Here is a 26,049-nt window from a genome sequence, read left to right on the forward strand (position 1 = left end):
TATTTTTGTGCTACAAAGACTAAACATGACGGGTTATATAATTGTGTAGGGATAACGTTCTTTAGTATTTTTATTTTGAAAGGCATGATTGTTTGTTAGTATGCCTAAGTATTGATGTCTTTATATCAAATTATAGACCATTGCTTGAATCACTCGTACCTCAATATTCATACTGTAAAAGAGATTTCATGATACACATGTTAGGTAGCATTTCATATCAAAGATTCTATTTTATTTACCTAATCGAGGACAAACATAAATTAAGCATGAGGATGCTGATACATCTCCAATGTATCTATAATTTTTGATTGTTTCATGCTATTATATTATCAATCTTGGATATTTAAGATGCATTTGTATTATATTTTATATCATATTTGGGACTACCCTATTAACCCAGTGCCTAGTTCTAGTTCCTTTTTTTGCTTGCTTTTTACTTTTTAGAAGATCAATACCAAACAAAGTCCAAACACGAGAAAATTTTACAATGATTTTTTCTAGACCAGAAGGGACTCTAGATGGTTTGCAAGGAGGCCAGAAGACTTATGGGAGATTCACGAGCTCAGCAGACGCGCCCTGGGGGCTGAGGCATGCCATGGAAAAGAACATGACGAACTATTTTCCCCATCAAGTTCAAATGACGTATGCATAGGTGCTACGGCAGAAAAACTTCCTATAGATGAATTCTAATTCATGGGAAAGATGTCATGACAATGTTCGACAGTTCATGGCAATTTTAGACATGTTTTTGTATTGGCCATAATTTGAGTTCTAGAAAGTGTTGATGAGTAGTTGCCATGGCAAAATTCTGGAGTAATTTCCATGGCAAAAATCTTGAGAAATTGCCATGGCAAAAATCTTGAGAAATTGCCATGGCAATTTTTTGTAGTAGGTGTCATGGCAGTTTTTTGATATGAGTAGTTGGCATGGACATAATTGATATGAGTTTTTTTTCATGGCAAATATCTAGAGCAATTGCCGCGGCAAAATTCTATAGTAGTTGCCATGTTTTGGAATGCATCCCATGACGTTTTTTTAGGGAATGCCCTCATGATTTTCCACCTACACGGCAAATTTAACTTTCAAATACATGGATATTTTTAGTTTTGTAGCATGGCAAATTTACTTTATTTTCCATGGGAAATGTTTCACACCACATTTTTTTCATGGCAAATTTATAGAGCAATTGCGATGGCAAAATTATGTAGTAGTTGCCATGTTTTGGAATGCATCCCATGGCATTTTTGTAGGGAATGACCTCGTGATTTTGCACCTACATGGCATATTTAACTTTCAAATACATGGCAATTTTTTGTTTTGTAGCGTGACAAATTTACTTCATTTTCCATGGCAAATGTTTTTACTCCACATTTTTGCATGGCAAATTTATACTTTTTTGCCATGGATTTTTCTAAATGAGATGGAAAATTTTACCTCAAATTTCTACTTTTTTTCATGGAAAATTTTACATCAAATTTCTACTTTTGCCATGGCAAATTTCTTCTTTTTTTCATGGCAATTTTACCTCAAATTAGGTGAAAATTTTACTTTATTTTGCAATGGCAAATTCTACAATATTCTCCAAAACAAATTTTACTTTTCAAATACATGGCTACTTTTGTAGCATGGCAAATTTACCTTTTTTTTCCTTGGCAAATGTTTACTCCACATTTTTTCCATGGCCAAAAATTCTTTTTCTTTGCCATGAATTTTTTTACTTTCAATGGCGTAGCATTTTTTTACTTATTTTGCCATTGCAAACTTTACTACGTTCGCAACGGCAAATGTATTTTCACATACATGGCAAATTCATTTCTTAAAGTTTTCCATGGCAAATTCATCCTTTGATTGTCATGACAAATGTACTATGAATCTGCCATGACATTTTTTAACTATGAATCTGTCATGGTTAATTTATTTTTACTACGAATCTACCACGGGCATTTTCAAAAAAAAATTATGATGGCATCTTTTCTTCTTTTTAAAGATGATGGCATTTTCTCCTAGCACAACACAACAGGGCTTTATTTGTGGAAGAAAATAAATTATGGGCTTTGTTTTTACAGGAAGAAGGCCTGTGGGGGGTGATGGACTGTGCGTACGAGCCATGGGGTTCTCCCATCGAACGATGTCGTTCGTAACGACCCGTTCGGTACGTTGGTCCTCCTGTCACCTGTGTGGGCATTTTTAATGTTCGCCCACACAAGATCGTGTCGGCTGGCTCCTGGGAATGACCGGACAAGTCGTGTGGTCGGATCTTCATTGTCGCCACACGTATGGTGAATATCAGAGTCCAAGAATTAAAAGAAGAAATGTATTAGACACGCAGCTTGGAATATCAAAGAATTAAGCAATACATATTAAAATAGAATGCCAAGATATAGTAAGAAGAACGCCATACTACAACCCTTGGGTTTGCTCTGCTGTACAAACCGCTAGGGATGCCAAAGATTTCAAAGATACATATAAATGAATAATGCTAAGACACAATAAAAATACATCAGACAAAGGAAGACACAATGAAAACTAGTAGAATGTCTATGCACTGCCACGGGCTTTTGAAATATTTTACTTGAGTTATATATAAATATAGTGCATGTTAAATTTCTATAGCTAGTAATAATTGAAATCCACTTCACTTGCAATGTACTCCCTTCGTCCTATAATATAAAAGCGTTTTTGACACTAATATTATGGGACGGATAGAGTAAGTGATAAAAAAAAGTAATTTGACAATGTATATATAAAGACCGATGATCCAACAAATAATTTATTGCGAATTAAGATCTATTTATGCGCTTAGATATTCTCGCACAATATGAGAAATGTTGTCACTCGCATAATATTTGAGAAAGTATAATAAAACTTCTTCCTCAACTCATAACCAAATTGTTTTTCTTTCACCTACCCAGCCTTATCCTCACCGCAACCACCCATCTCACTTTCTTCCGTCACAACCAGTTCTCTCACCGCAAGCACCCCTCTCACCCGTTCTCTCCGTCACAGTGTTGCTGCCACCATGTCTCCCCACTATGGCATGTCTCTGCCGCCTTCCATCCACGCTCAGCGTCCCCTCCCCTCCACCGCGATGTCGCCCATCCCCTCCCTAGTTATCTATTTTGGTTAGATCCGATGAGCAACATTGAGCACATATATGTCACGGTGAGTAGCCAGAACCATCCGCAGGTGAGCCACGACATCAATATGGCCATCCTAGGGCGATTTCTAGTGCCATGGGCTTCATACAACATGATTTCTACCTCAGATAAGCCGTGTCGTCGATCTGGCCATCCCAGGTCAATTTCCGGTGCCGAGGGTTACCTGCAGGTAAATTGGTGTCTTGTGCAACCACGTCCGTGGCTCCTTTCCCCGCAAGACATTAGCTGGATGGTGTCTTCCCCTGGATCCATACCAAGTTAACTGTCGATGTGTTGCTACACGAGCACACATATTTTGGTAGTTTAATATAAACCTTTATAGGATACTCATGCAAATAGGCGGTGTTATCGACAATTCTTGTACCATTAAATAACTTTTCATCTTCTTTTCTTTTTCTTATTTCATCCACTATTTTCGTCTCTCCACCCTCTATCCAAACTTTCCACCTCCGGTGGTGGTGCATGATACATTCAACTCACAATTCCTCTTACACCCCACTCACACACATATCAAAATTCAAACCTGATGGTGCAGTTGTGGTATATTTCACAACATGCTTGTGTTAATAAGATTTCTGTGCAATTTTCAATCATGACACGGTAAACGTACACGGGGTTTCTACTTGCACCCAATGTGCACCCAGATGAACACAAAAGTTTGATAAACTAAAATTCATTTTTTGTTTTTTAGTGAACATTGACAGTGTTTCACCTGTGTGCGAATTTTCATGATGGAATCACATTCTTAGTGGTCCGGGCAAAAAAAATCAATGCTCCAAGTCTCAAAGTTTGAAAGCATATTGAAGCACTAATTTTGTCACCTCCACGAATGTGATTTCATCACGAAAAATAGAGATGTCATCATGAAAAATTGCACACAGGCGAAGGACTAAGCAATGTTTGCTGTAAAAAATGTTTTTTAATGTTTTACTGTTCATGACATTGTCACGGACTAACTCATCAATATATGGTAGTGAACCACTGGAGATAATTGGCGCCTTCAGCTTGTTATAGCTCTTTTTGACTAATTACACATAAGTGCCTCACATTGATACTTGATACCGCAATAGTCATGGTAAAAAACGGTTGTGCCGTCCTAAACACCTTTTTCCTTAAAGGGTCCTAAACACCTTTTTCCTTAAAGGGTCAAGACAATACAACTGAAAGGAGTTTCACACATGACATCTGCATAACAAGATGTCCAAACATCCATCCATTTGATGTAATCACTCATTTCATTTGTCAAGATAGGAGAACATATCCCTACGAGCATGCACACTAATTTCATTGACACAAGCAGATTCCTAATCCTATATAGGAACATTATTCCCTGGGTGTTTATTACCCGTCGAGCGCTTGGTACATTGTCGCCACAACTACGGGTGTCTGACTTCGGCAACCTCAAGAAGGATTTATACAAGCATGAATTCAAACAAAAGATTAGTAGGTCATCAAATATAGTGTAATACACCAGTGAATCAGTAGCATCAAGAACCTAACCTCAATATCACACATACCTCATGCATGATGGAGAGAGCCAAAATTTCCTAGGTTGTCAATTCTCAAGTACCTAACGGTGACAGTTCAGAATTACATAAAGGTATACAATACAATTAGTATATTCCATGATAGAGTAATTATGCATGTAAATGATGGTCTGAGAAGCACTGCATTTTCTATTAACCAGTAGAATGTGAAAACAAAATCCTATATCTAAGAACTAATTTTGTCTGAAGAGGAAATGTTTGGCTCTACTTTAGATAAATGAAATGGATGTCATGAGTTCGCTACAACAAGCAACAAGGTATGTATATTTTGAATTTGTGACATGTTTCCGCTAGGTACTATACAAAGACTAAGACTACCATTAACACTAAAATTCAAAATTTGTTGTGAGCATAAGACAAGAAACAACAACTAAATATTGCATGTTGCAAACTCCTTGCCTACCTTTTAGAGAACAAACACAACAAAGCTACTAATATTTGCAACAAAAAAAGGAGGCACCAAATCTCTTTCTTCCAGACCCGAGAGCGCCCCAAGACCACATGAATTCTTTCTCAATCAAATGGATGATTAATCATTACAGGTTAACATTAGCTACGCAGGCAAGTATAGATCTGAGAGAGAGAGAGAGAGAGAGAGAGAGAGAGAGAGAGAGAGAGAGTAAGAGGTTGCTCCTGCTCATACATATTCCAACTTTTCCTTCTATTCATATTTTGATCTATGCATATAAAGAGGCGGGCATTAACACACATACATATTCCAGCTTTTCCTTCTATTCATGTTTTGAACTATGCCTACAAAGAGGAGGGAATTAGCACGCACACACGCAAAGAGATATGCATTAGCAGGGAAGAATGAGAGAGAGAGAGAGAGAGAGAGAGAGAGAGAGAGAGAGAGAGATGAATCTTCTCCAAGCCGGAAGGCAGAGCACAACCCGCTTCCTCTCCCACGTGGCAACCCCTCAGCATCCTTCTGAGCAGAGCACAATCAGCAGTACCACAACATGCATGCTTCCTGTTACGAGAGCATCTCTCCATCCTTGAACCTACATGCCATAGTCGTTCGCCGAGCCCACCATTGGTGCATAGAAGGTCAGTTGCATGCCCCTACCATCTACTCTCCCACGCTCGCCCGACATACCCAAGCCCAGCTGAGGCAATGGACGAAACGGCCTCTGTCGTGCCAAGCGGCATCACCGTGGTGTGTGCAACGACTGCACTAAGGACCGTGGTTTTGACCCGGAGACCATACTCGTTGCTTTGTCTTCTTCCTTCTCTTCCTCCCCTTTGTCAGCAAGAAGATCACAACTGATTTGTAATATTGGAAGCAACGGTACCCCAAAATCCAATCCCGTTTCCCAAAGCACATACGCAGCCTATACATGATGGCAGATGGCTCAAAATAAGACCAGGAAAAATAAATCAATTGCCATAGACTGAAGTACAACCAACATTTGGGATTGCAAATAAAGTAAATACATGGCAATTTTTAGTTTTGTAGCATGGCAAATTTACTTCATTTTCCATGGCAAATGTTTTTACTCCACATTTTTGCATGGCAAATTTATACGTTTTTTGCCATGGGTTTTTTTAAAATGAGATGGAAAATTTCACCTCAAATTTCTATTTTTTTAATGGCAAATTTTACATCAAATTTCTACTTTTGCCATGGCCAATTTCTTCTTTTTTTCATGGAAATTTACCTCAAGTTAGGTGACAAATTTTACTTTATTTTGCCATGGCAATTTCTACAATATTCTCCACATCAAATTTTACTATCAAATACATCGCTACTTTTGTAGAATGGTAAATTTAATTTTTTTTCTTCCTTGGCAAATGTTTTACTCCACATTTTTTCCATGTACAAAAATACTTTTTCTTTGCCATGACAATTTTTACTTTCAATGACAGTAGCATTTTCTTACTTATTTTGCCATTGCAAACTTTACTATGTTTTCAACGGCAAATGTATTTTCACATACATGGCAAATTCATTTCTTAAAGTTTTTCATGGCAAATTCATCCTTTGATTGTCATGACATATGTACTATGAATTTACCATGACATTTTTTTACTATGAATCTGCCATGGTTAATTTATTTTTACCACGAATCTGCCATGGGCATTTTTTTTATGATGGCACTTTTTCTGCTTTTTAAATATGATGACATTTTTTCTAGCACAACATAGTTGGGCTTTATTTGTGAAAGAAAAATAAAATCCAGGCTTTTTTTTACAGGGAGAAGGCCTGTGGGGGGAGATGTACAATGCGTTCGAGCGAGGGGGTTCTCCCATGGAACGATGTTGTTCGGTACGCTGGTCCTCCTGCCACATGTGTGGGCATTTTTAATGTTTGCCCACACAGTGTCGTGTAGGCTGGCTCCTGGGTATGACCAGACGAGTCGTGTGGTCGGGTGTCCATTGTCGTCACACGTGTGGTGAATATCAGGGTCCAAGAAATAAAAGATGAAAGTATTAGACAAGCAACTCAGAATGTCAAAGAATTAAGCAATATATATTAAAAAGAATGCTAAGGTATAGTAAAAAGAACATCATACTACAGCCCTTGGTTTGATCCGCTGAACAAACCGCTGGGGGAGCGGTACACGGATGTACCAGTCCGCTTGCTTAAATCCAGTTATTAGGGAAATGCTGCGCTCACACGGTGCACCCTATTTCAAAGATGCATATTATATAAATGAATAATGGTTGCTAAGACACAATAAAAATACATCAGACAAGGGCCCTTGGTGCCATCCGCGATATTAATTGTGCATGATGTTGATGATCTTCAAAACAAACATTTTTTTAGGGGGAAAAAGAAAGTACCAGACAAGCTGCGGGAGCGGTACACGGATGTACCAGTCCGCTTGCTTAAATCCAGTTATTAGGGAAATGCTGCGCTCACACGGTGCACCATGTGAGGCTTGCAAAGTTCCCGTTTGCCCCGCTCATCTACGGTCATAGGCAAGCGCCATCAAGCCCGGCGATGAGCAACGGTTGAAGTGCTATTTTAAAGTCGTTGAAATTCTTCTCGTATAGCTGTGTGGGACTAAAAAGATACCCAGCCTTTTCTCCAAAAAAAAACCCAGCCTCCTTTCAATTTCAAGAAAAAAAATAAAAGATACCCAGCCTCTGGTCTCTTGGGCTGCGCGTTAGAGTTTTCCCTAGGGCCCGCAGAGACCGGTCCACATCCATCCTAATGGGCCGGGCTGCGAATCCACGCCGAAACCCTAAGCGCGCAGCCGGCCGTTCCCCTGCTGACCATCGCCGCAGACAGAGGTCGGAAGAAGAGGAAGGAAAAGGCGCTCTCTCTCTGTCTCTCCCACACGGCGGCGCGGTGTAGCCGGCGGCGGCGATGGCTTTCTGGCAGGCGCGCGACTTCCTGTTCTGCGGCGTGTGCGGCACCCTCCTCGACTTCAACTCCCACCGCTACGCCTCCTGCCCTCTCTGCGGCTTCAAGCGCAAGGCCAAAGGTCTCCCTCTGTCTCTGCGGATCCCGAATCACGGAGTTCTTGACCCCAACCATCCTTGTGTCCGGCAATCCCGTGGCTAATGCCTTGTTTTCTGCAGAGATCGAAGGGAAAGAAACTCGCTACGCGGTCACCGCGGAGGTACGCCTCTCTCTCTCTCTCTGTCAAAATCAACGAATTGTTCCAGGCGAAGAACTAGGTGTGCAAGAATGGCTTATATACTTTGGCTAATTAGATTGCAGTGTCGTGTTTCTTGAAGGAATACACTGGTCCTGCCAAGCTACTGCTGGACCTGGGCTTTTTTTTTTCAGAGAAAATTGCTCAATCTTTTGTAAGAATGCATCAATTAGCTTCATAAATCAACGGGACAAATTGCATACTTTAAGAATTGATGATTTTCTAGCTCGGCACGTGTATGCTACCCTAGAACTGTTAATACTTTGACAATTTTGATCTTGTGGTCTAGCTAGCATAAGATACCTGTTGATTCTAGACCCTGCTAGCTTGGCATGGGCAGATTCCTTTACTAGGCAATACAAGTTTCGATTTCCGGAACACGGGCTTGATTTTGAATTACATATGTTGTTGACAGGATATTAGAAGAGAGCTAAAGATAAAACCGTTTGTGGTTCTTGAATCGGCGCCGAATATGGACATAGTCGTGCAAAGATCCCTGGTAAGCTAAATTGTTTGCCTTTCCCCCCTGGTTATTACTCCCTCCGTCCGGAAATACTTGTCATTGAAATGGATGTATGTAGATATATTTTAGTTCTAGATACATCCATTTTCATCCATTTTGATGACAAGTAATTCCGGACGGAGGGAGTACTTTCTGGATGGATGGATAGATACCTTGAGCGATTCACATATACGCTGTTCTCTTCTGCCTTTAGACAGAGCGAGCCTGTCCAGAATGCAACCATCATGAACTCGAATATTACACCAAGCAGGTTATTTGCTGACCTTCAGCTTTAGCTATGATTTTCTCTTTCTGGTTCTGAATCCTGCCGACCTTCTTGACGTGCAATTGCAGCTTCGGTCGGCGGATGAGGGGCAGACTATCTTCTACGAGTGCCCGGAGTGCGGCCACGCATTCAACGAGAATACCTAAGAGAAAAGTTTTCTACTATCAGGGTATGGGTATGGGTGGAAGAATCTGCTCCTGCCATTGGTTGACAATCGATGTTCACCGAAATTTCGCCTGCCATGGGTTGACCATTGATGTTCCAGCTTTTTGGCGTGTATTCTAATCTTCAATGTTACCTGGGATATGTTAATGCTCCTTTCTATCTAACGGTTTTTGATGGAACCTGTCTGTCTGATGTATTTGACTGAATGTGGCCATAGAAAGAGCAGGATATATTGTTTCTAAAGGTGATTGGACTGGTTGCTGCATTTTAGTACTGCATCGTGATTATTCAAAAGTAATACACTTTCGACCGATTCATTTTGTGATGGTCAATGCACTCAAAAGTTATACACACTTGTTGACCGATTCATTTCGTGATAGTTAATGCCCTGCGTATATATATTCCTCTCGAGTTGAGCTTCACTGACTTTGACTCAGTTTAAGAAAAAATTATCTATAACCAAATATATCTCGTGATGAATCTAGTGTTGATTTGGTACTCTAGATGTTCGATACTTTTTTTCTACTCTGCTGGTGCTTTAGGAATCTTATTAGGTGGTGCATTAGCCATCTTACAAAGTTTGACTTTATAAAAAACTAATACGCAATATATATTTTGGGGCAGAGTGATTTCAGGGCATGGTTCTGTTACAAAAACTTGTACTATTCTATGGAATCAAGCCAGATTATACACAAATTCCATCATGCCAATATAAGAGAATTATATGCTTCGTTTTACCAAATAATAAAGCCTTAATTTTAATCTTTCACATTTAAGTCAACGGATCTCGAGCTAATTAGTTAGGTAAAAATATACTCTAGATGCACCAGGCAATTTAAAGAAACTGATACTGCCAGCAAGAAATTTAGAGCATTGGCATTGACCAGATTTATACCCAGTGAATGTTACGGCAACAGTTCTGAGTACAGGTAAACCTACTCCATCCCCAATGACCTGCCACAATTACGACAATTCTGAGACCATCTTCACTTTCAGGGGTTGTATTCTGAATACAGTAAACCTTGACCAATCTTGGGCACCCAAGGCCGATGATGGGAGCAAAAAAAGAAAAAAGAAAGAAAAAACAGAGCTCCTAGGTGACTCATGCCAACTTATGGTCAAGGATGTTTCACCGACGATGACACCACAATTGTTTCCACCGCAAAACTGCACTCCGCTGGACGTCCATGCCTCACTTTCATCTGCAAAATTGATAGTAGCAATTAGATGGAACAGCATCGCATATGCGATGATTAACTGCACATAAAACTGGTGCACTTACATGTACAAGATCCACACCACCCGAGCGCCTTGTAAACTTTTTGGTTACTTCAAATAAATCAAACCTCAGTATAAACACGGCTATGTTTCAGGTTTCATCGGAGGCTCGTCCTTCAATCCTTTCGTCAGCAGATCATAATTGATGGATGCAAGTTGTGAAAGATTCTGCAGCAAGAAGAATTTAGAAGAATGATATGCAGCATATATGCACGAGGGGGCTACTAATAAAATTTCACGGATGTATATTTAAGGACTAATATCATACTATTTGAAACCAGATCGCAATCACAATGACAGGTGAAAACTGTTATTTGCAGTGTCGCGTCATTATTAATAATTGGGATGGATTCTCTGGTCAGAAAAAATTATAGGGGTGATGTGCGGAATATAGGCACAAAAGGGACTGGATGTACAGTTTAAGGACTGGTTTCGCATTTGAAACCAGACCACAAATGCAGTGACAGGTCAAAACTGTTATTTGCAGTGTTAGAACATTACTAATAACTTTAGTAATCTATGTATAATTGTACTATGTGTATAATGTGTTGCAGTGAAATGATTGTGCCACACTCAATGGGATAACTGAACTATTGCTTAAACCAACTCACCCATAGATGACCAGCATTTATAGTAACTATAGCATTCAATATTTGCCTCTGGCAACTATGGCATTGGATTGTGTGGAATATTTGCATCTGGCTCTTAACAGTATAAGATGATGTTAAAATGGTGATATTTAATGCCAAGCAGTGGACAAGACGCGTAAATTTTGTAAAAATGGTTGGATGTAGAAACTATTACAAGATAGCAGATTTAGGGATCACAAAATTCTACTACAGAACTACCAAGTTTTAGGATGCGTCCAAGTCCCACTCAGGCTCACGTCATACGCACAAAATACTGAACCATTCCCACACGGCACGCCAAATTGCCTGTCCACCAATTGGACAAAGCAATTTTCAGCATGTAACCAATATCGGATTTATTTTCAACATAATGTGTCAGCCAAGGTTTACGAGTCGACAAGTCATTCCGAGGTTGAGACTCGTAGACTAATCATGACTAATCGACACTAGTCGACACTGAAGTTGCAACTCATAGATAGCCGACACTGAGAGCCTGTTTGGGACTGCTCTGCTCCTTAAAATTCCGCTTTGTTCCAGAAAACACAAGCCAAACGGGGTAGCTCCATGATATGCCGCTCCGCAAAAAAACTAGAATCTGGGGTACGGTTCCCAGTTTTTTATGAAGCTCTTTAGGGGGTGCTCCAAAGAACTCTAGAAGGCGGAGTTGGGTGGAAATTACCCACCACTGCCACTAGTAAGTGGATACCCCTTCGTTTCTCCCCCTCAACCAATCAAATAGATCCTTTCCACCAAATTTCTCATTCTTGAAGCTGGAGCTAGATGGAAGCCAAACATTCTCTTTGGTAGTGCTACAACTTCTGGATGAAACTGCTCCAAAGTGAATTTAGTGGAGCGAAACTGATTTTGGTGAAGCGGAGCAGTCCCAAACAGGCCCTGAAGTGTAGTCAGCCCTGGAGTTGAGACTCATAGGCTAGTCTTGACTAGTCCTTTAATCCATGGTGAAAGAACATGTGGTGCCCCCATGTGTGGTTTTGGTAATTGATGACATTCTCTATGGACTGATGGTTGCATTGAGTTATATTAGAAGGATTTGTCCATAGGCATTTCTTGAAGTCCATGTGTTGGTTTCAAGGAGTTTATGAGTTGACCAAGGTGCTATTAAGGAATTATCCAAAGATTGGTCATGTGAGTGTTGAGCTTATTGCAAGCATGTCTTGAAGACGAAGATTGTGTGACCATTCATGTTTACCTTCAAGACATCTTCCAAATGAAGAGAGTTGGAAAGATTCAAGGTTGATAATGACTAAGTACAGAGAGTGATTCAAGTTGATCAACACACAAAGCGTAGAAGATGTACCGAGAGGGATCAAGTGATCCCATGGTATGGTAAGCATTGTCCATTACGCTTTGTGTACTTACCCATGGTCTATGTGAGAGTTCTATGTGGGGTTAGGTATGTGTCCATGGGCTTGCGTCAAGAGGAAGATATCATACAACCCATGGAGAGGATGACATCAAGTGGTGATCGTCATCAAGATTGCCATGTGCAAGTTCAAGTGGAGCATAACGAAGAGATCAAGTGCTTGAAGCTTGCTGTCCATTGTGGTGACAATGGACTTGTGAAGATGTACGGAAGAGTGGCTCACCCATAGTGGTTTATGGGGGAGCAATCAACTGGTCTTCATCGACCCAACGCAATCAAGAAAGGTGGTCCATCTTGAGGAGGACAAGATCGTCATCATCTAGCTCAAGTGGATTATGCGCAAGGCAAAGGTTTTCCCTTGATAGGTTTATGTTTTACCAGTCTCATGGTGGTAGTTGAGAGACCGGGTTATAGGATCAGTTGCCGTACTATCAAGGGGGGATCTCGATGAGTAGCTAGATCGTATCGTTCGTAAAGAGCTCAAACCATTGCATCCTTGCATCATCTTTCTTGGTTCTTGTTTGGTGTTTCTCTTTGTGAGTTTTAGAGCTTGGTCATCTTCATGACAAGCTCGAGTTCATCGAAAACGGAGTTCACATGCATCTTCTATGATGTTTTCGATGTTAGAGGTTATGCCGGTTCTTCTCTGTTGGAGGGTTCACTCCTCTATATGTTAGGCATACCTCCCTTGCCTCTTCTTACTATAACGAGTCGTTGTTTTGATACTACTCGTCGTCTTCTATCCAACAAGCTTGAGTTTGCTCAATTCGGAGCTCATTTGCAGAAGTTGTGGCAGTTCTGGTTTTCCTTGGAGTATGCTTGTTTTCGTGCAAGTGGCATAAGGGAGGCGCCAGCGGTAGTACCGCGGCCCCGAAGCGGCAGTACCGCTGAAGGCCACAAGCGGTAGTACCGTTGTTAAACAACGGTAGTACCGCCCACGGCCACAGGCGGTAGTACGGCTCCGGTTCCGCGCTAGTACCGCCTTGACTCGAGACCTGCGTGTCTCGTGTCGGGTTCAGCGGCAGTAGCAGCGGCAGTAGGAGCGGTAGTACCACTTGTAAGCGGTAGTACCACACCTACTACCGCTACTAGTGCCACTCAACGGCCCTCCTCTTTGTTCCTTCTCCCTTAGGCGTTGTGCGAGGTCCCAGCAGTTGTATCGCTGGGCCGAGCGGCAGTACCACTGCGGCCAGCGGTAGTACCGCTCCCTGGAGTGGTAGTACCGCCCGCTGCGGGCTGAGAATGGGGATAACAGTTGGTTTTTTTCCCTCCTATAAAAGGGGGACTTCTTCCCCATTGAGCCTTATCCCTTTGAGCTCGTGTTCTTCCCCAACTGTTGACCTTCTTCGAGCTTGCTATCTCTCAATCCCTCCATGGATTCTTGCTAGTTTTGGGGGGAAAAGAGAGAGGAGATCTAGATCTACGTTTCCACCAATCACTTTCTCCTCTATGTGAGGGGAACCCTTTGGATCTAGATCTTGGAGTTCTTTGTGTTCTCTTCTTCGTTCTTCCTCTCATTTTCCTCCCTAGCATTAGTTGCTTTGGTGGGATTTGGGAGAGAAGGACTTGGGCACTCCGTGTGCCCTTGCCATTCCATTTGGTGCATCGGTTTGAGTTCTCCACGGTGATACGTGGAAGTTTCTAGTTGAGAAGCTTATTACTCTTGGGTGCTTGGTACCCTTGAGCTTGTTCCTCTTGGGTGCCTTGGTGCCCTAGACGGTTGGTGGTGTTCGGAGCTCAATCATTGTGGTGAAAAGCTCCGGGCAAGCGTCGGGGTCTCCAATTAGGTTGTGGAGATCACCCCGAGCAATTTGACGGGTTCCGGTGACCGCCCCCAAGGGTTGCCAAAGTGTACAAGTTCGGTGACCGCCCCCAAGGGTTGCCATTTGAACAGGTTCGGTACCGCCCTCAAGGGTCCCTAGTGGAATCACAACATCTTGCATTGTGCGAGGGCATGAGGAGATTACGGTGGCCCTAGTGGCTTCTTGGGGAGCATTGTGCCTCCACACCGCTCCAAACGGAGATTAGCATCCGCAAGGGTGTGAAGTTCGGGATACATCGTCGTCTCTGCGTGCCTCGGTTATCTCTTACCCGAGCCCTTTACTTATGCACTTTACTTTGTGATAGCCATATTGTTTCTTGTCATATATCTTGCTATCACCTAGTAGTTTACCTTGCTTAGCATAAGTTGTTGGTGCACATAGGTGAGCCTAGTTGTTGTAGGTTTTGTGCTTGACAAATTAACCGCTAGGTTTATTCCGCATTTGCTCAAGCCTAAACCGCAATTATTTTAAAGCACCTATTCACACACACACACACACACACCCTAGGCGACATCCATGATCTTTCACATGGTGTCAGCCGGGGTGGGAATTTTGGTGCACCCTAACGTTTGTGATAATTGACATTTAGATCAATAGCTCTGTGAAATTGGTCCTTGAGCTGTCGATCTCTTGCAATTTGTGTATAAACTTGTAATATTCAAAATTTACTCAAGAAAGAAATGTAAGCTACATTTGATATAGTGGAAAGGGAAGGGCTAACACACACACTTGGGGAACAGTTATTTCAAGATCATTCAATCTATGTGTTGATATACTTCAATCATCATTGGATTGAACGAAAAAGAAGGCCTGTGAAGCTGTAGGTTTACCTTGAACGAGAAGTTGCTGAAAGAGTAATTGACATTTGGGCCGGATTCAAAGTCGGTGGGGCCACCTCCATGCTCATCCCCCTAATTCACACAATTTTGAAACAGTTTACCAAAGGAACTGAAGAACATAAAGGTGGATTAACAATCCGCAATTAAAACAGTGTTTTTTTGTGTGGCTTCCTACAACTACTGAAATTGCTTAGTCATGTTCTTTTCAATCATTTGAGACAAATTATCCATACCATGTCATCTTGGTGATTGCTCACGCAACTACTGCTGCCACTAAGGCTTCCATTCTCACTGGAATCCTCGAACTCATAGGCTTCATATATGTTTTCATCTGATGGATTCCAAGAGTAACGACTGGTGAAGTAGCTGGTATCAAATGCACTATCTGAGGAGGGAACAAAGGCAGCCTGCAAATGATTTTTCGGTTATCCCTGGCATGCCTGTACAAAAGAGATGCATTTTATGTCTTCAGAAAATAATCATTAACCCTATCTCACCTTCTGCCTAGCAATGGTATCCCAGCTAACATCCTTAAAGAATGGATGTTGTTTGACCTAAAGGAAATAGGATTAGCAACATCAATCATGTATATATCATAAAATATTATATTTTAATAGAGTATCGATGAAATAAAGTTCCATGAAAGGAGATTTCTAGCACCATCAAAATACCTCAGAGGCACCATCTGATCCTAGACGTTGATGAGGGTCTTCTGTCAAAAATCTGGAGGAAGTTGTCGTAAGATCACTCTAGTCTTACTTAAACAATATCCGCAATTAACTAGATCAAACGTTTAGAATTTGAGCATGAAGTTGCTAAGTGGTCTTGTAACTGAAATCTGCACCGTCGATGCCATGCCTATACTTAAAAGTTAAAATGTACAAAGATTCCAGACTGTATATTCCAGTGAGAGCACGGGTGACAAACATAGCATATACGGAACATGCTACTACAGCAGTACTATTATCCTATGCATAGAAATTGCAAAACTATAAAAGCCTGTTCTATGTCATTTCAAAGTAGAGAGCAAATGCCAAGCTATCCGGCTAACAACTAAACTGTTTGCAAGGACATGAGTGCGGAAGTACTAGTGTCTAGTTTGACTCTAAATCCCACCTGTGTAATACAACCAACAATATGAAATTCTAACTAATAAACTTGACCTGAAGCAACTTGTGTGGTGATCTAACAGTTGAAATAAGCAAGATATATGTCAGTTTACCCCCAACAGCCTATAAATGAATAACAACGGATTACACCTTTCAGGCTTCAATTGTCTAGGTGAATCTCATGATAGACCCATAGCCACAATGCTATATTTGGTTGTTTACTAAAATCTCCTTTTGGGAGAGAAGGGTGGATTGTTAGTGTGTATGATTTAGAAGATATAATTAGTGGACATGTATGGTTAGATTTCTTTTGTGTATTGCAACAATAATAAAAATGAATGCAGCCCAATCATGCAATAATATTAGCCCTTTAACTCCCAGGCAATGTTCAGCATATCGGTAACTTGTACCATACCGGTCGGGTGCTGAGTAGAGAGAAATAGGCAAACTTTCCAGTTAATCGTCCCATAATTCACTTAATCGGCAATTCAGTGACCCACTGAGTAGCGATTAACTGACCGAGATGCCGATTAACTGGTCATATTTGGAACAGAGCTCCCAGGTCACAACTCCCCAAAGTACACATATGACAAAGCACAATACCTAAAGCCCTTAATTAACATTTGAGCAAGAAGCAATAACATACAATCGTGTAACGCTATAAACATTAGTAATTAAGTACTCAGATGGTTCGAAAAAAATTCTTACTTGTCAATTAGATCTTTCGCTTCAAAACTCATCTCTTCTGGGACATGTGGCCAAGGTATTTTGCGATTAAGAATATTGTCAAAAATTGTCTGCAGAAACAAGTACAACAAGAATGTCAAGTTGCATCAACACGTCCAGATAACAGAAACCAACATTTAGTTCTAGCGACCAACATTTTATACAGAAAATGCAAAGTATGGTACCTGAGGGTGCTCTGCATTAAATGGAGGTATTCCAACAAGTAACTCAAAAAGAATTACACCTACAGACCACCAATCTGCACTAGTACCTGTGATGCACACAGCAAAAAAGTAATAGTCAAAATCAGAAGAAAACATAGAATTTAAACAAGAATTATGTTTATAATTTACCATGCCCTGTCCCCAAAAGGATTTCTGGTGCTAAATAATCAGGGGTTCCAACCGCAGAACGCTTTTGTCGCCGTGCTCGGTGATCCATTTCCTCTAATTCATTCATCTGAGGTTCATCATCTCCATACAATGAAGCCCCACTAACAGCAGGGCCAGATAGATCATCTGTGCTATTGATCAGACCAACCTTGGACAACCCAAAATCTGTCAACTGAAGGCAATTAAGATTAATAAGCAGCATAAATATTAAGAGGAAAAGGACATGGTATCCCAATAACGAAAATGGTATGTTTCCTGCCTGTAAAATGCTTAGAAAATAGGATACTGAGTATGGAAGTAGTGGCGAATGAAACAATTTTAGGCTACAAGAAATGAGAAATCAGAAACAAACTCGTGTCACAAATATGTTCTTTAATTATGTATTGCACCTCGTAAATGAGCCAATGGATCTGCACTAAGCTTAAATTTGACAGTGCCTTATGTTTTCAGGAATGTTAAAAATCTGATATAAGATTTTTAACCATGGAAAATTGAAAGTTTTTTATGGAAAATTATGTTGTCGCGAGGATGGGAATTTCCTTTAGCAAGCATGGTAAATCCTGGCAAAAAACTGAACATGGCAAGGAGTTGCCATGCTTGCTAAAGGAAAAATCGCTATCCTCATGACAACATAATTTGTCACTAAAAACATTCGATATGCCATGCTTAAAAATCTGAAGTTCAATTTGTAGCGAAATCCTATGCTTGCTAAAGGAAAAATTGATATCCTCATGACAACTAACTTGTCATTAAAAACATTCGATATGCCATGCTAAAAATTCTGACGTTCAATTTGTAGCGAAATCCTATGTTTTTCTCCTAGGAAAAAAGCTCATGGTTTTTTAACATTACCTAATACGCTAACACCAAGCTCAGAGCCTCTGAAATCAAAAAAAAAAAAAAAAGACAACATGATGGCATTGTAAAGTTTCTAATCACGCATCATGGACTTGAATATTGATTATACTCAATAGCATGTAAGTTGGCTGGTTATTTTATCTCCTGTTACAAATCTACTTTTCTTCAATCAAAGTAAATACAAGCAGTAACCAAACAGAAATAAGAACAACATTTGAAAAATAAGAATGTTATTCTACCCCTATCAAATGTGGAACATACGATGATTAGGAGAGAAAGGTTAACAATCATCTGTGTGTGTTACCTTTACATGCCCATCATGAGCAATCAATAGGTTGTCAGGTTTTAGATCTCTATGAACAATCTGCATGGAGTGCAAATATTCCAAAGCTAGCACCTGCAGGACATTATTTCTTTAAAATTGGCAGGGAGAAAATGAGAAGTATTCAGACACAAACTTGTAAATGAACTTACAACTTCTGCAAGATATACACGAGCAACATCTTCATCCAAGCACCCTAAATTTCTCAGTAAAGAGTACAGGTCACCTCCATTTAAGTACTCCATGACCAGATACAAATTTTCCCGAGAGGTAAACGAATAGAAGAAACGAACCTTCCAAAAGCATAACCATTTTAGAATCAAGTTATATCCTAGTTGATAGTCATACTTGTAAGTTCACTCACCACAAAAGGATTCCTGACCGTGATCAATATATCACGTTCAGCCAATATACTTTCGACGGCATTTTTTCGAATCATATCTGCCTTCCTAAGTACCTGCTTAAAGTAAAACAATCAGCACATGAGTATCATAGAAGAGTATTCTTCGCCATGAAACAAATGAAAGCTATACCAGAGCAAGTTCAAAATTTGCAGCTGTACTTCTACATGAACATAAGCTGAGAAGTGTTTAGTGCTAAAATCGGTCCCGTGGTATTGATTTATGTAGTGTGTCAACATGCAATCAAGTCCTATCAAAAATCACAATACATGTACTCAGAAAGTGATCATGTAATATGATCCTTTCAGAAACCTACTTTTACCTGCTATAAATGAATAGGCAAAGATGGTAGTCCAGATTGAAATGTGTGAACTAACACTAGCTAATAGCTACACTCGACCTTTTCTTTTTCTTGACTTGGCAAGCTGGGAGCCAATACAAGGAGAAGATGAGTAAATACCCTACCTCTCAAATTTCCCATCCCTGAAAACTAAAATCCCACAAGAACTTCGCTCTGTCAGGACATTCATGTAAGCCCGCTAATGTTTTTCAATACAATTATTTGCTCCATGTCATTTTTGGTAAATTCACTAAAAAAAGATATACTGACAGATAACATGAGTATCTACAAAAAATACCTTTATAGCAAAGAGATCTCCTGTAGTTCTTTTCTTGGCCAAGAAAACACGCCCAAATGCTCCGCGGCTGATAGGTTTTATGATTTCAAAGTCATCGATTGAAGTACGATCCTTGACTGGATGAACAGGACTTGCCCGTAAGCTACGAACAACATCATCTTCTTCGTCCATTATGGTACTTGACGAGTCAACCTTGTCCATATCAACAGAGTCACAAAGCTGCAGGTATTTCTCCCTGAAGGATTTATGAAAATGAGAAGGCAGAATCAATTAAAGAGTTTAAAAAGGAAAATAGTAATACTGTTATAAATCAGCAAAAGTGAAGTTGCTGAAAGATTTGTTTTGACTCAGCAGATCCTCACCGGTGGAGTTTTTCTATGCGAGTGCCAAATGTTTGCACTGTGAGGGCTTCATGCTTCCTACGATTGACAATTTCTTGCAGATCTTCTATGCAGGTAACCAATTGGGATAAAGCACTTTCTTCATCCAGAGGAGTATTTGCAATACATCGTGCAATATCAGCAAGTTCAACAATCTGCACAGATTGAACGGAACTATTTTAGCAACTTGAAAACTTGATGATGAAGCCGAAGAAATATCAAATATGAAATGGTCAGCACATGTTACATTGAAATATATAATTAGATCGATACCAAAGATGCACAATTAGGAAGAACTATCCACATGTCATCCTCAAGTTATGGAGGCGTTTGGTTGGGCCATGGGTAAGTAAATGGTAAAGTAATGAGGATACACGGTGCTGCGGCTGTAACGAGGCGATTGCTCGTTTTGTTTGGTTAATCAATCAATAGAGATGAGAAAAAGCACTGCATTTAGGAGTGGCGCTGCATGATTCTCCTGCTGGACAGAGAGTTCGCCGGTCACCGTTCTTGGACGCCTAAAAGCTGAGAGGAGGTCGCACGATTCGAAGAGAGATTAGCGGCTGCAGCAGTGCCAATGGCGGCGGCAGCACATGCAGAGATGGCCGGTCGCCGGTGCCAGATACTGTGAGGCAGATATTGCAGCAACCAGATCTCTCGTGATGGCCGGCCACTGGCGTGGATGCTGCTCGACGGATGAGTGATGTGTCGGGGTCGGCATCTAGAGTGATGTGTCGAGGTCAAGCGAGAAGAAAGATCAGCACGGGATTGTTTAACGGGCAGGGGTGGGTGCCAGATACTGTGAGGCAGATATTGCAGCGACCAGATCTCTCGTGATGGCCGGCCACTGGCGTGGATGCTGCTCGAGGGATGAGTGGTGTGTCGAGGTCAGCATCTAGAGTGATGTGTCGAGGTCGGCATCTATACGAAGGAGATGTCAGGCAAGAAGAAAGATCAGCACGGGATTGTTTAACAGGCAGGGCTGGGCGTAATCGGCTTTGAACAGGGCTGTAATCTGATTCCACAGTATTTAATTCCAGCATAACTCAACCAAACATGAATAACAGGTTTGGATGACGCTGTAATCAGATGCCAGGCCAAAAACGGTGAAACAAACACGTCCTATATGGTACTTTCTGATTACATAACTTTGTGCTGGTACTAAAATAATTAATTCTACAATATAAGTATAATTTCCTAACAGAAAAAAAAAACGCTAATGGGGATACAAGAATGATTTCACCTACTATCATGAAAATCTATGAATCCCTTTATGTCGTATTTATGTTATTTATTTTGAGCAGTTAACATTCAGAAGTTGCACAAATGCACTAAAATGTCATAACTCATAAACAAGAGAATAAAACAACAAACATCAGTACTCGGTATATATTATCATGGTTAATAGCTTTGCACATCAAACTCAAATAAACAAAGATACTAGCTACCTTTTCCAGTCTGGGTACTTTCACAACGACCAACTTTCTAGCAGAATGATCTGTTACTAATGCAAAAACATAGATATACATATAATAACATAAATTGTATGCATGGCTTACCTGTGGAAGATCATTACTCTCATTAATCGCACTTCTACCAGCTAAAAGCATGTCTATATGATTTGATCTTGGAGTTGTTAGTGGAGATCGAGGAGTCATACTTCCTGCCGATGATGTAGCCATTCCATGATCAGATTTTGGCCCAAAGCGAGTCTTACATGTCATTGAAGGAAGATTTTTTATGTCATCCAACGAAATAGTGTTATCAGCCTCTTGGAGATAGTCGGTCATATCAGCAGAACCTCTTCTAGACCAATCAGACAGTTTTGGAGAGGCGCCATCAGATTCTTCATTGATGCTTGGATTTGAAACTTTTGCAGCATCTGGGCTGCTGACAGAATTGATAAGGTCTCTCTGCGTATAAGACTCGACCAACTTTTCAAGTGTTTCTGCAACTCTTACTAAACGTTCATCAACGCTTACGCCTTTTTGGTCACACCTGTCAGCGATTGCACAGACTGCCGAATGATTTTCTACGTAATTTGTAGGGATATATTCTTCACATATGCGACACATTATTGAACCCTCTTCAGAAATATTTGGCTGGTCAGACCAGTGTCCCCATGAAGTTTTGTGTTGATGCTTGGGAGGAAGCGGTTGATGTGATACAGATTCTACTGGACTGGTTAACTCAACGCCGCTAGGAATCGTAGCGAGTGTATCTATTTTCTTAGTAGGCGATTCCTCTTTAATAGGGGTAGGTTCTTTTGGGGGCTTTGGGACAGGTGATGGAAAAGGTTTCCAGGAAGAAATCCGTTCTCTGGTTGGAGATTCAACCTCTTTCTTGATATCAGTGTCAAGGGGCAAAAGAATCTTAACAGGTTTTATCTCCTGGCTTCTTCTCCATTTCATATTATGCTGCTCTTGACTGTATGATTTTCTTGCGTCGCTTTTGCTACTTCTGCTTGTTGTTGTAGCATGTGGACCTGATTGGGTTAAAATCTTGTTATCAGCAGATTGTATAATCTTATCTCGCTGATCCATAACAATTTCGTCCTCAGCAAATCCACTCTCCTTGTGAAACTGGAGCAGCCTTGTACATCTTGTAAGGATAAAGAGCATCCGAGTGTAAAGCTTCTTCAGCACACCCATCGGGAGCTCCTGACGTTGATCATCCAAATCTTGCACTATACCTTCACATTGTAGCCAAAGTTCCCCGGGTGTCATTACAGAGCAGCTGCGTGCAAGTATTAACAAATCCTCCAAAGTTTCTTTCCACTCAGGATGAGAGTCTGCGTACTTCTCCATTACACTAACCAAGTCTCCCGCAAAAACTGCCAAATCTGTATTTACCTCTTCCTTTGCCTTCTCAAATCTCACCTGAATAACTTTTAACACCTCCTGCATAGATAACAGGTGACAAGATCGTAGTTATTGGGTAGTAAAAGAATCAGGCAAAAATAAAATAGAAGTGTGAAATGTGGATACAGCATTGATCATCATCCCACACAGAACAATAACTGAGATTACCTTCAAGTTGTATACGCCTCGAGGTTTCAAGAATGGGAATGGTCGGACCCCTTTGGAGTTCAACTCATGTGAAAAACTTTTTATATCTGAAGGGTTTCTCTTCCTTGGTGCACTGGTAGCCTGCATAATGGCCTTGAAGCGTGGAGACTCGGATTCCTTTGGCGTTTCACAGGCATCATATGCAGACTGTCAATTAAGATGTAGATGCAGAGGTGTAAGAAGAAAAAAGGGAAAGATGGACAACTCATCGTTTACTTGTAAGTAAGGTGTGGAAAGCATATACAAATACATCATTACCACGGTCGCTGGTATTTGGGGCGGAGTCCTCAAATCTCCTGAATGGTTCCGAAATGAATTAGATTTAGCTGTGTATAAGATAGATTAGATGCCCACGTATCAGATATGGTTGTGAAGACAAAAGGGCACCAGAGCAAAGGACCAGGTCAAATATAAACATCTATTAGAAGAACAAAGAGAACAAGCGCCACAAAAGAAAGCCACCAGAACACACAAACATGGTATCGAGTTATAGAAGACACACTTGGTTTTAATTTGCACAGAGAGATCCAGCAGTTGTTAGGTATTGCCCTATGGGCATACAAATGTAATAAAGTAGAATGTACTGCATTCGAGCCTACACGTAATCTTCATATGAGATTCATAAAATCAATTAAACCATGCACTATAGGATTGTAATCAGACTGCTATAGCAATACAATATGCATCTCTACAGTATCATTCAGTTCACTGCACCAAACACTTCAATATTACGAACTAATGATGCACAAGTGAATTGACGAATACGGCTCTGTACCCATGGACAAGTGTCAAGGAAGTGATACTGAGTGACGCCTACCAGGTGTCGGAAAAAAGACTATCATACAATGAATTGTTTGTATAGAATTAAGGGGCACACAATGCACTTATATTTAGTTGGAGTCGCCTTATGCTGAATCACTAAAACAGGTAAGCAATAACGAACATTCTCTTGCCGTTCCGATTTGGCAACGACTAGAAAATTCATTTCGTCAGCACCAGCTATCTGGATACGGCGTACATCAAGATGAGTTACGCACTCGCGTCACCCGACAACTCAACACATCTAAGGTGAGACTACAGATTATCTGCTGTGTGATGTCTTATCGGAAGCCGCCAACTTAGTAAGTAATTGAAGAGCATGAATAGCTAGAGCCCACACTCCCATTCGCGGCCTATATGAGAGCTCACCACTAGACACTAGTACTAAGTTCTAAGCCCTAGCTTCCACCAACCAGTAGCCAGCTTACAGGACTATGCAGCAAGGCCATGAACAGAACTTGCAAACAGGGTATAAGTACACACGCAGGATCAGCACTACCTTTTGCGGCGCTCTTCCCTTCTGCTTCCACGGCCGTCCCCGCCGCTCCACGCACGGGTTGCACGGGCTGCTCGACCGCCTTTCCCTTGCCCCGGTTACTAGCACTGCCAGCGCTAGTGGAATCGGCCCAGGAGCTGACGGCCTTCTTCCCGGAGGTTCTCCCGGCCTGGGAGTGGCCGCGCGCGAGGTTGCTGCTCCCGAGCGCGGCGGCCATCCGCTGGCCCTCGTGCGGCAGCGGGCCGGATCTCGTCTTGATCTTGTTGAGGCCGAGCGAGGAGGCGAGGATCGGCGAGAGCGCGGCGGCGGGGGCGGCATCCCTGAGGTGGTGCTTCCTGGCGTCGGAGGGGCTGGAGGTGGAGGAGGCCGGGGAGGCCCTGGGGGAGAGCACGGCGACGGCGGCGGAGCCGAAGAGCTTGTCGCGCTTCTTGGGGGTCTCGGATTTGGGCTTCTTCTTGTCGGATCTGGAGGAGGCGGAGGAGGAGGCCGGCGAGGCCGCGGAGGCCGCCCCCGGCGCGGAGGTGGGCGTGCGCGGGCTGTTGCTGCCGTCGGGGCTGGAGGACTCGGACGACTTGTGCCGCGACGAGAAGAAGCGGCCCTTGAAGACCATCGTCGCCCCGCCGGCGGGGAGCGGACTTCCGTCGAACAGGTGGGGGGCGGGGCGGGGCGAGACGGCACACAGTGAGCGGAGCGAGGGGGGAGGGGGGAGCGTGCTGGTGGGGACAGTGCGGAGGAAATGTAGGGAGGGGGGCATTTGGGTCGCGTCCCCTCCCCGTCCGCGCCGGCTCTCGCGGCTGGCTCGCTGGCCCGCGTCGCGTCGCGTGCGTGCGTGACTCACCCTCGCCCCGCAGCAGCAACCGCGACTGGCGTTTGACTGGCCGGAAGGAAGGAGCCACTGGTGGTGAATTGGTATGGTGGTGGGCCGTGGCAGCGGGTCGGGTGGCCCGGCGAGGGGAGGGAAGACCGGGACGGCTCGGACGGGTAGGGCCGGGCTCAGGTTCATTTCGGCATCGAGATGCTGCGAGTGCGTCAGTCCAGTGGTGGTGGTCTGCCCGCGCTGGCTGCTAGGAACCCCGGTCTGGCAGGGTCAAAGATTCCAGGTCCAAGATGGATCCAGATTTTTTTTTTTTAAACATACTACCTCCGTCTCAAAATATAAGAACATTTTTTATATTAATATAGTGTAAAAAACGTTCTTATATTATGGGACGGAGGGAGTAGTAATTTCATATTACTATTAAGGATTATAGCTTTATATGCGGCGACGGATGGCGTAGTTAAGCAATGATTACTGCCGAAGATCACAATCACACGAACTAATGGATCGACGCGTAGCCGTTTGACATCCTACACATTAAAATAAGTTCATCAATATGGAGTACGATCTCCCCGTGTACCAATGATTTCCCGGTAAAACACCAACTTTATATTACCATGATTTTTCTTTCAAGTACCCTAGGCGATTAAACCTAGCCGTTGCTCTTTCTCTTCCACACACAAGGCGGCAGGTTTCTATTGCGATTCTATTATAGCCCATGATGGCGTGTGTTGTTGCCAGAGATTCTCGTGGGATTTTTGCAACCGCTCCTTCTCCAACTATCAGGTATAAGAGATTCTTCGC

At 42.0% G+C, this 26,049-nt stretch overlaps 2 protein-coding genes across 2 annotated transcripts; one reads left to right on the top strand and one right to left on the bottom strand.

Moving 5' to 3' along the window:
* Positions 1–7,916: 7,916 nt before the first annotated feature.
* On the top strand, positions 7,917–9,583 carry LOC119294815 (DNA-directed RNA polymerase I subunit RPA12-like). Its single transcript, XM_037573088.1, has 5 exons — positions 7,917–8,139; positions 8,237–8,277; positions 8,729–8,812; positions 9,030–9,086; positions 9,170–9,583. The coding sequence occupies exons 1-5, from the start codon at positions 8,022–8,024 to the stop codon at positions 9,245–9,247; spliced, it is 378 nt and encodes a 125-aa protein (XP_037428985.1). The 5' UTR covers positions 7,917–8,021; the 3' UTR covers positions 9,248–9,583.
* A 517-nt stretch (positions 9,584–10,100) lies between these two features.
* LOC119294816 (probable serine/threonine protein kinase IREH1) lies at positions 10,101–25,140 on the bottom strand. The gene is made up of 18 exons (XM_037573089.1): positions 24,432–25,140; positions 23,372–23,439; positions 23,075–23,260; positions 21,605–22,945; positions 20,028–20,200; positions 19,666–19,900; positions 18,991–19,083; positions 18,779–18,919; positions 18,609–18,701; positions 17,408–17,618; positions 17,240–17,325; positions 17,037–17,125; positions 15,891–15,942; positions 15,717–15,773; positions 15,453–15,626; positions 15,211–15,291; positions 10,549–10,712; positions 10,101–10,468 (listed from the first exon to the last, which is right to left on the bottom strand). Exons 1-17 carry the CDS (start codon positions 25,036–25,038, stop codon positions 10,629–10,631), a joined length of 3,771 nt encoding a protein of 1,256 aa, XP_037428986.1. The 5' UTR covers positions 25,039–25,140; the 3' UTR covers positions 10,101–10,468; positions 10,549–10,628.
* Between the last annotated feature and the right edge of the window lie 909 nt (positions 25,141–26,049).

The sequence above is a fragment of the Triticum dicoccoides genome, chromosome 4B (assembly GCF_002162155.2).
Source record: "Triticum dicoccoides isolate Atlit2015 ecotype Zavitan chromosome 4B, WEW_v2.0, whole genome shotgun sequence".
Lineage (NCBI taxonomy): Eukaryota > Viridiplantae > Streptophyta > Magnoliopsida > Poales > Poaceae > Triticum > Triticum dicoccoides.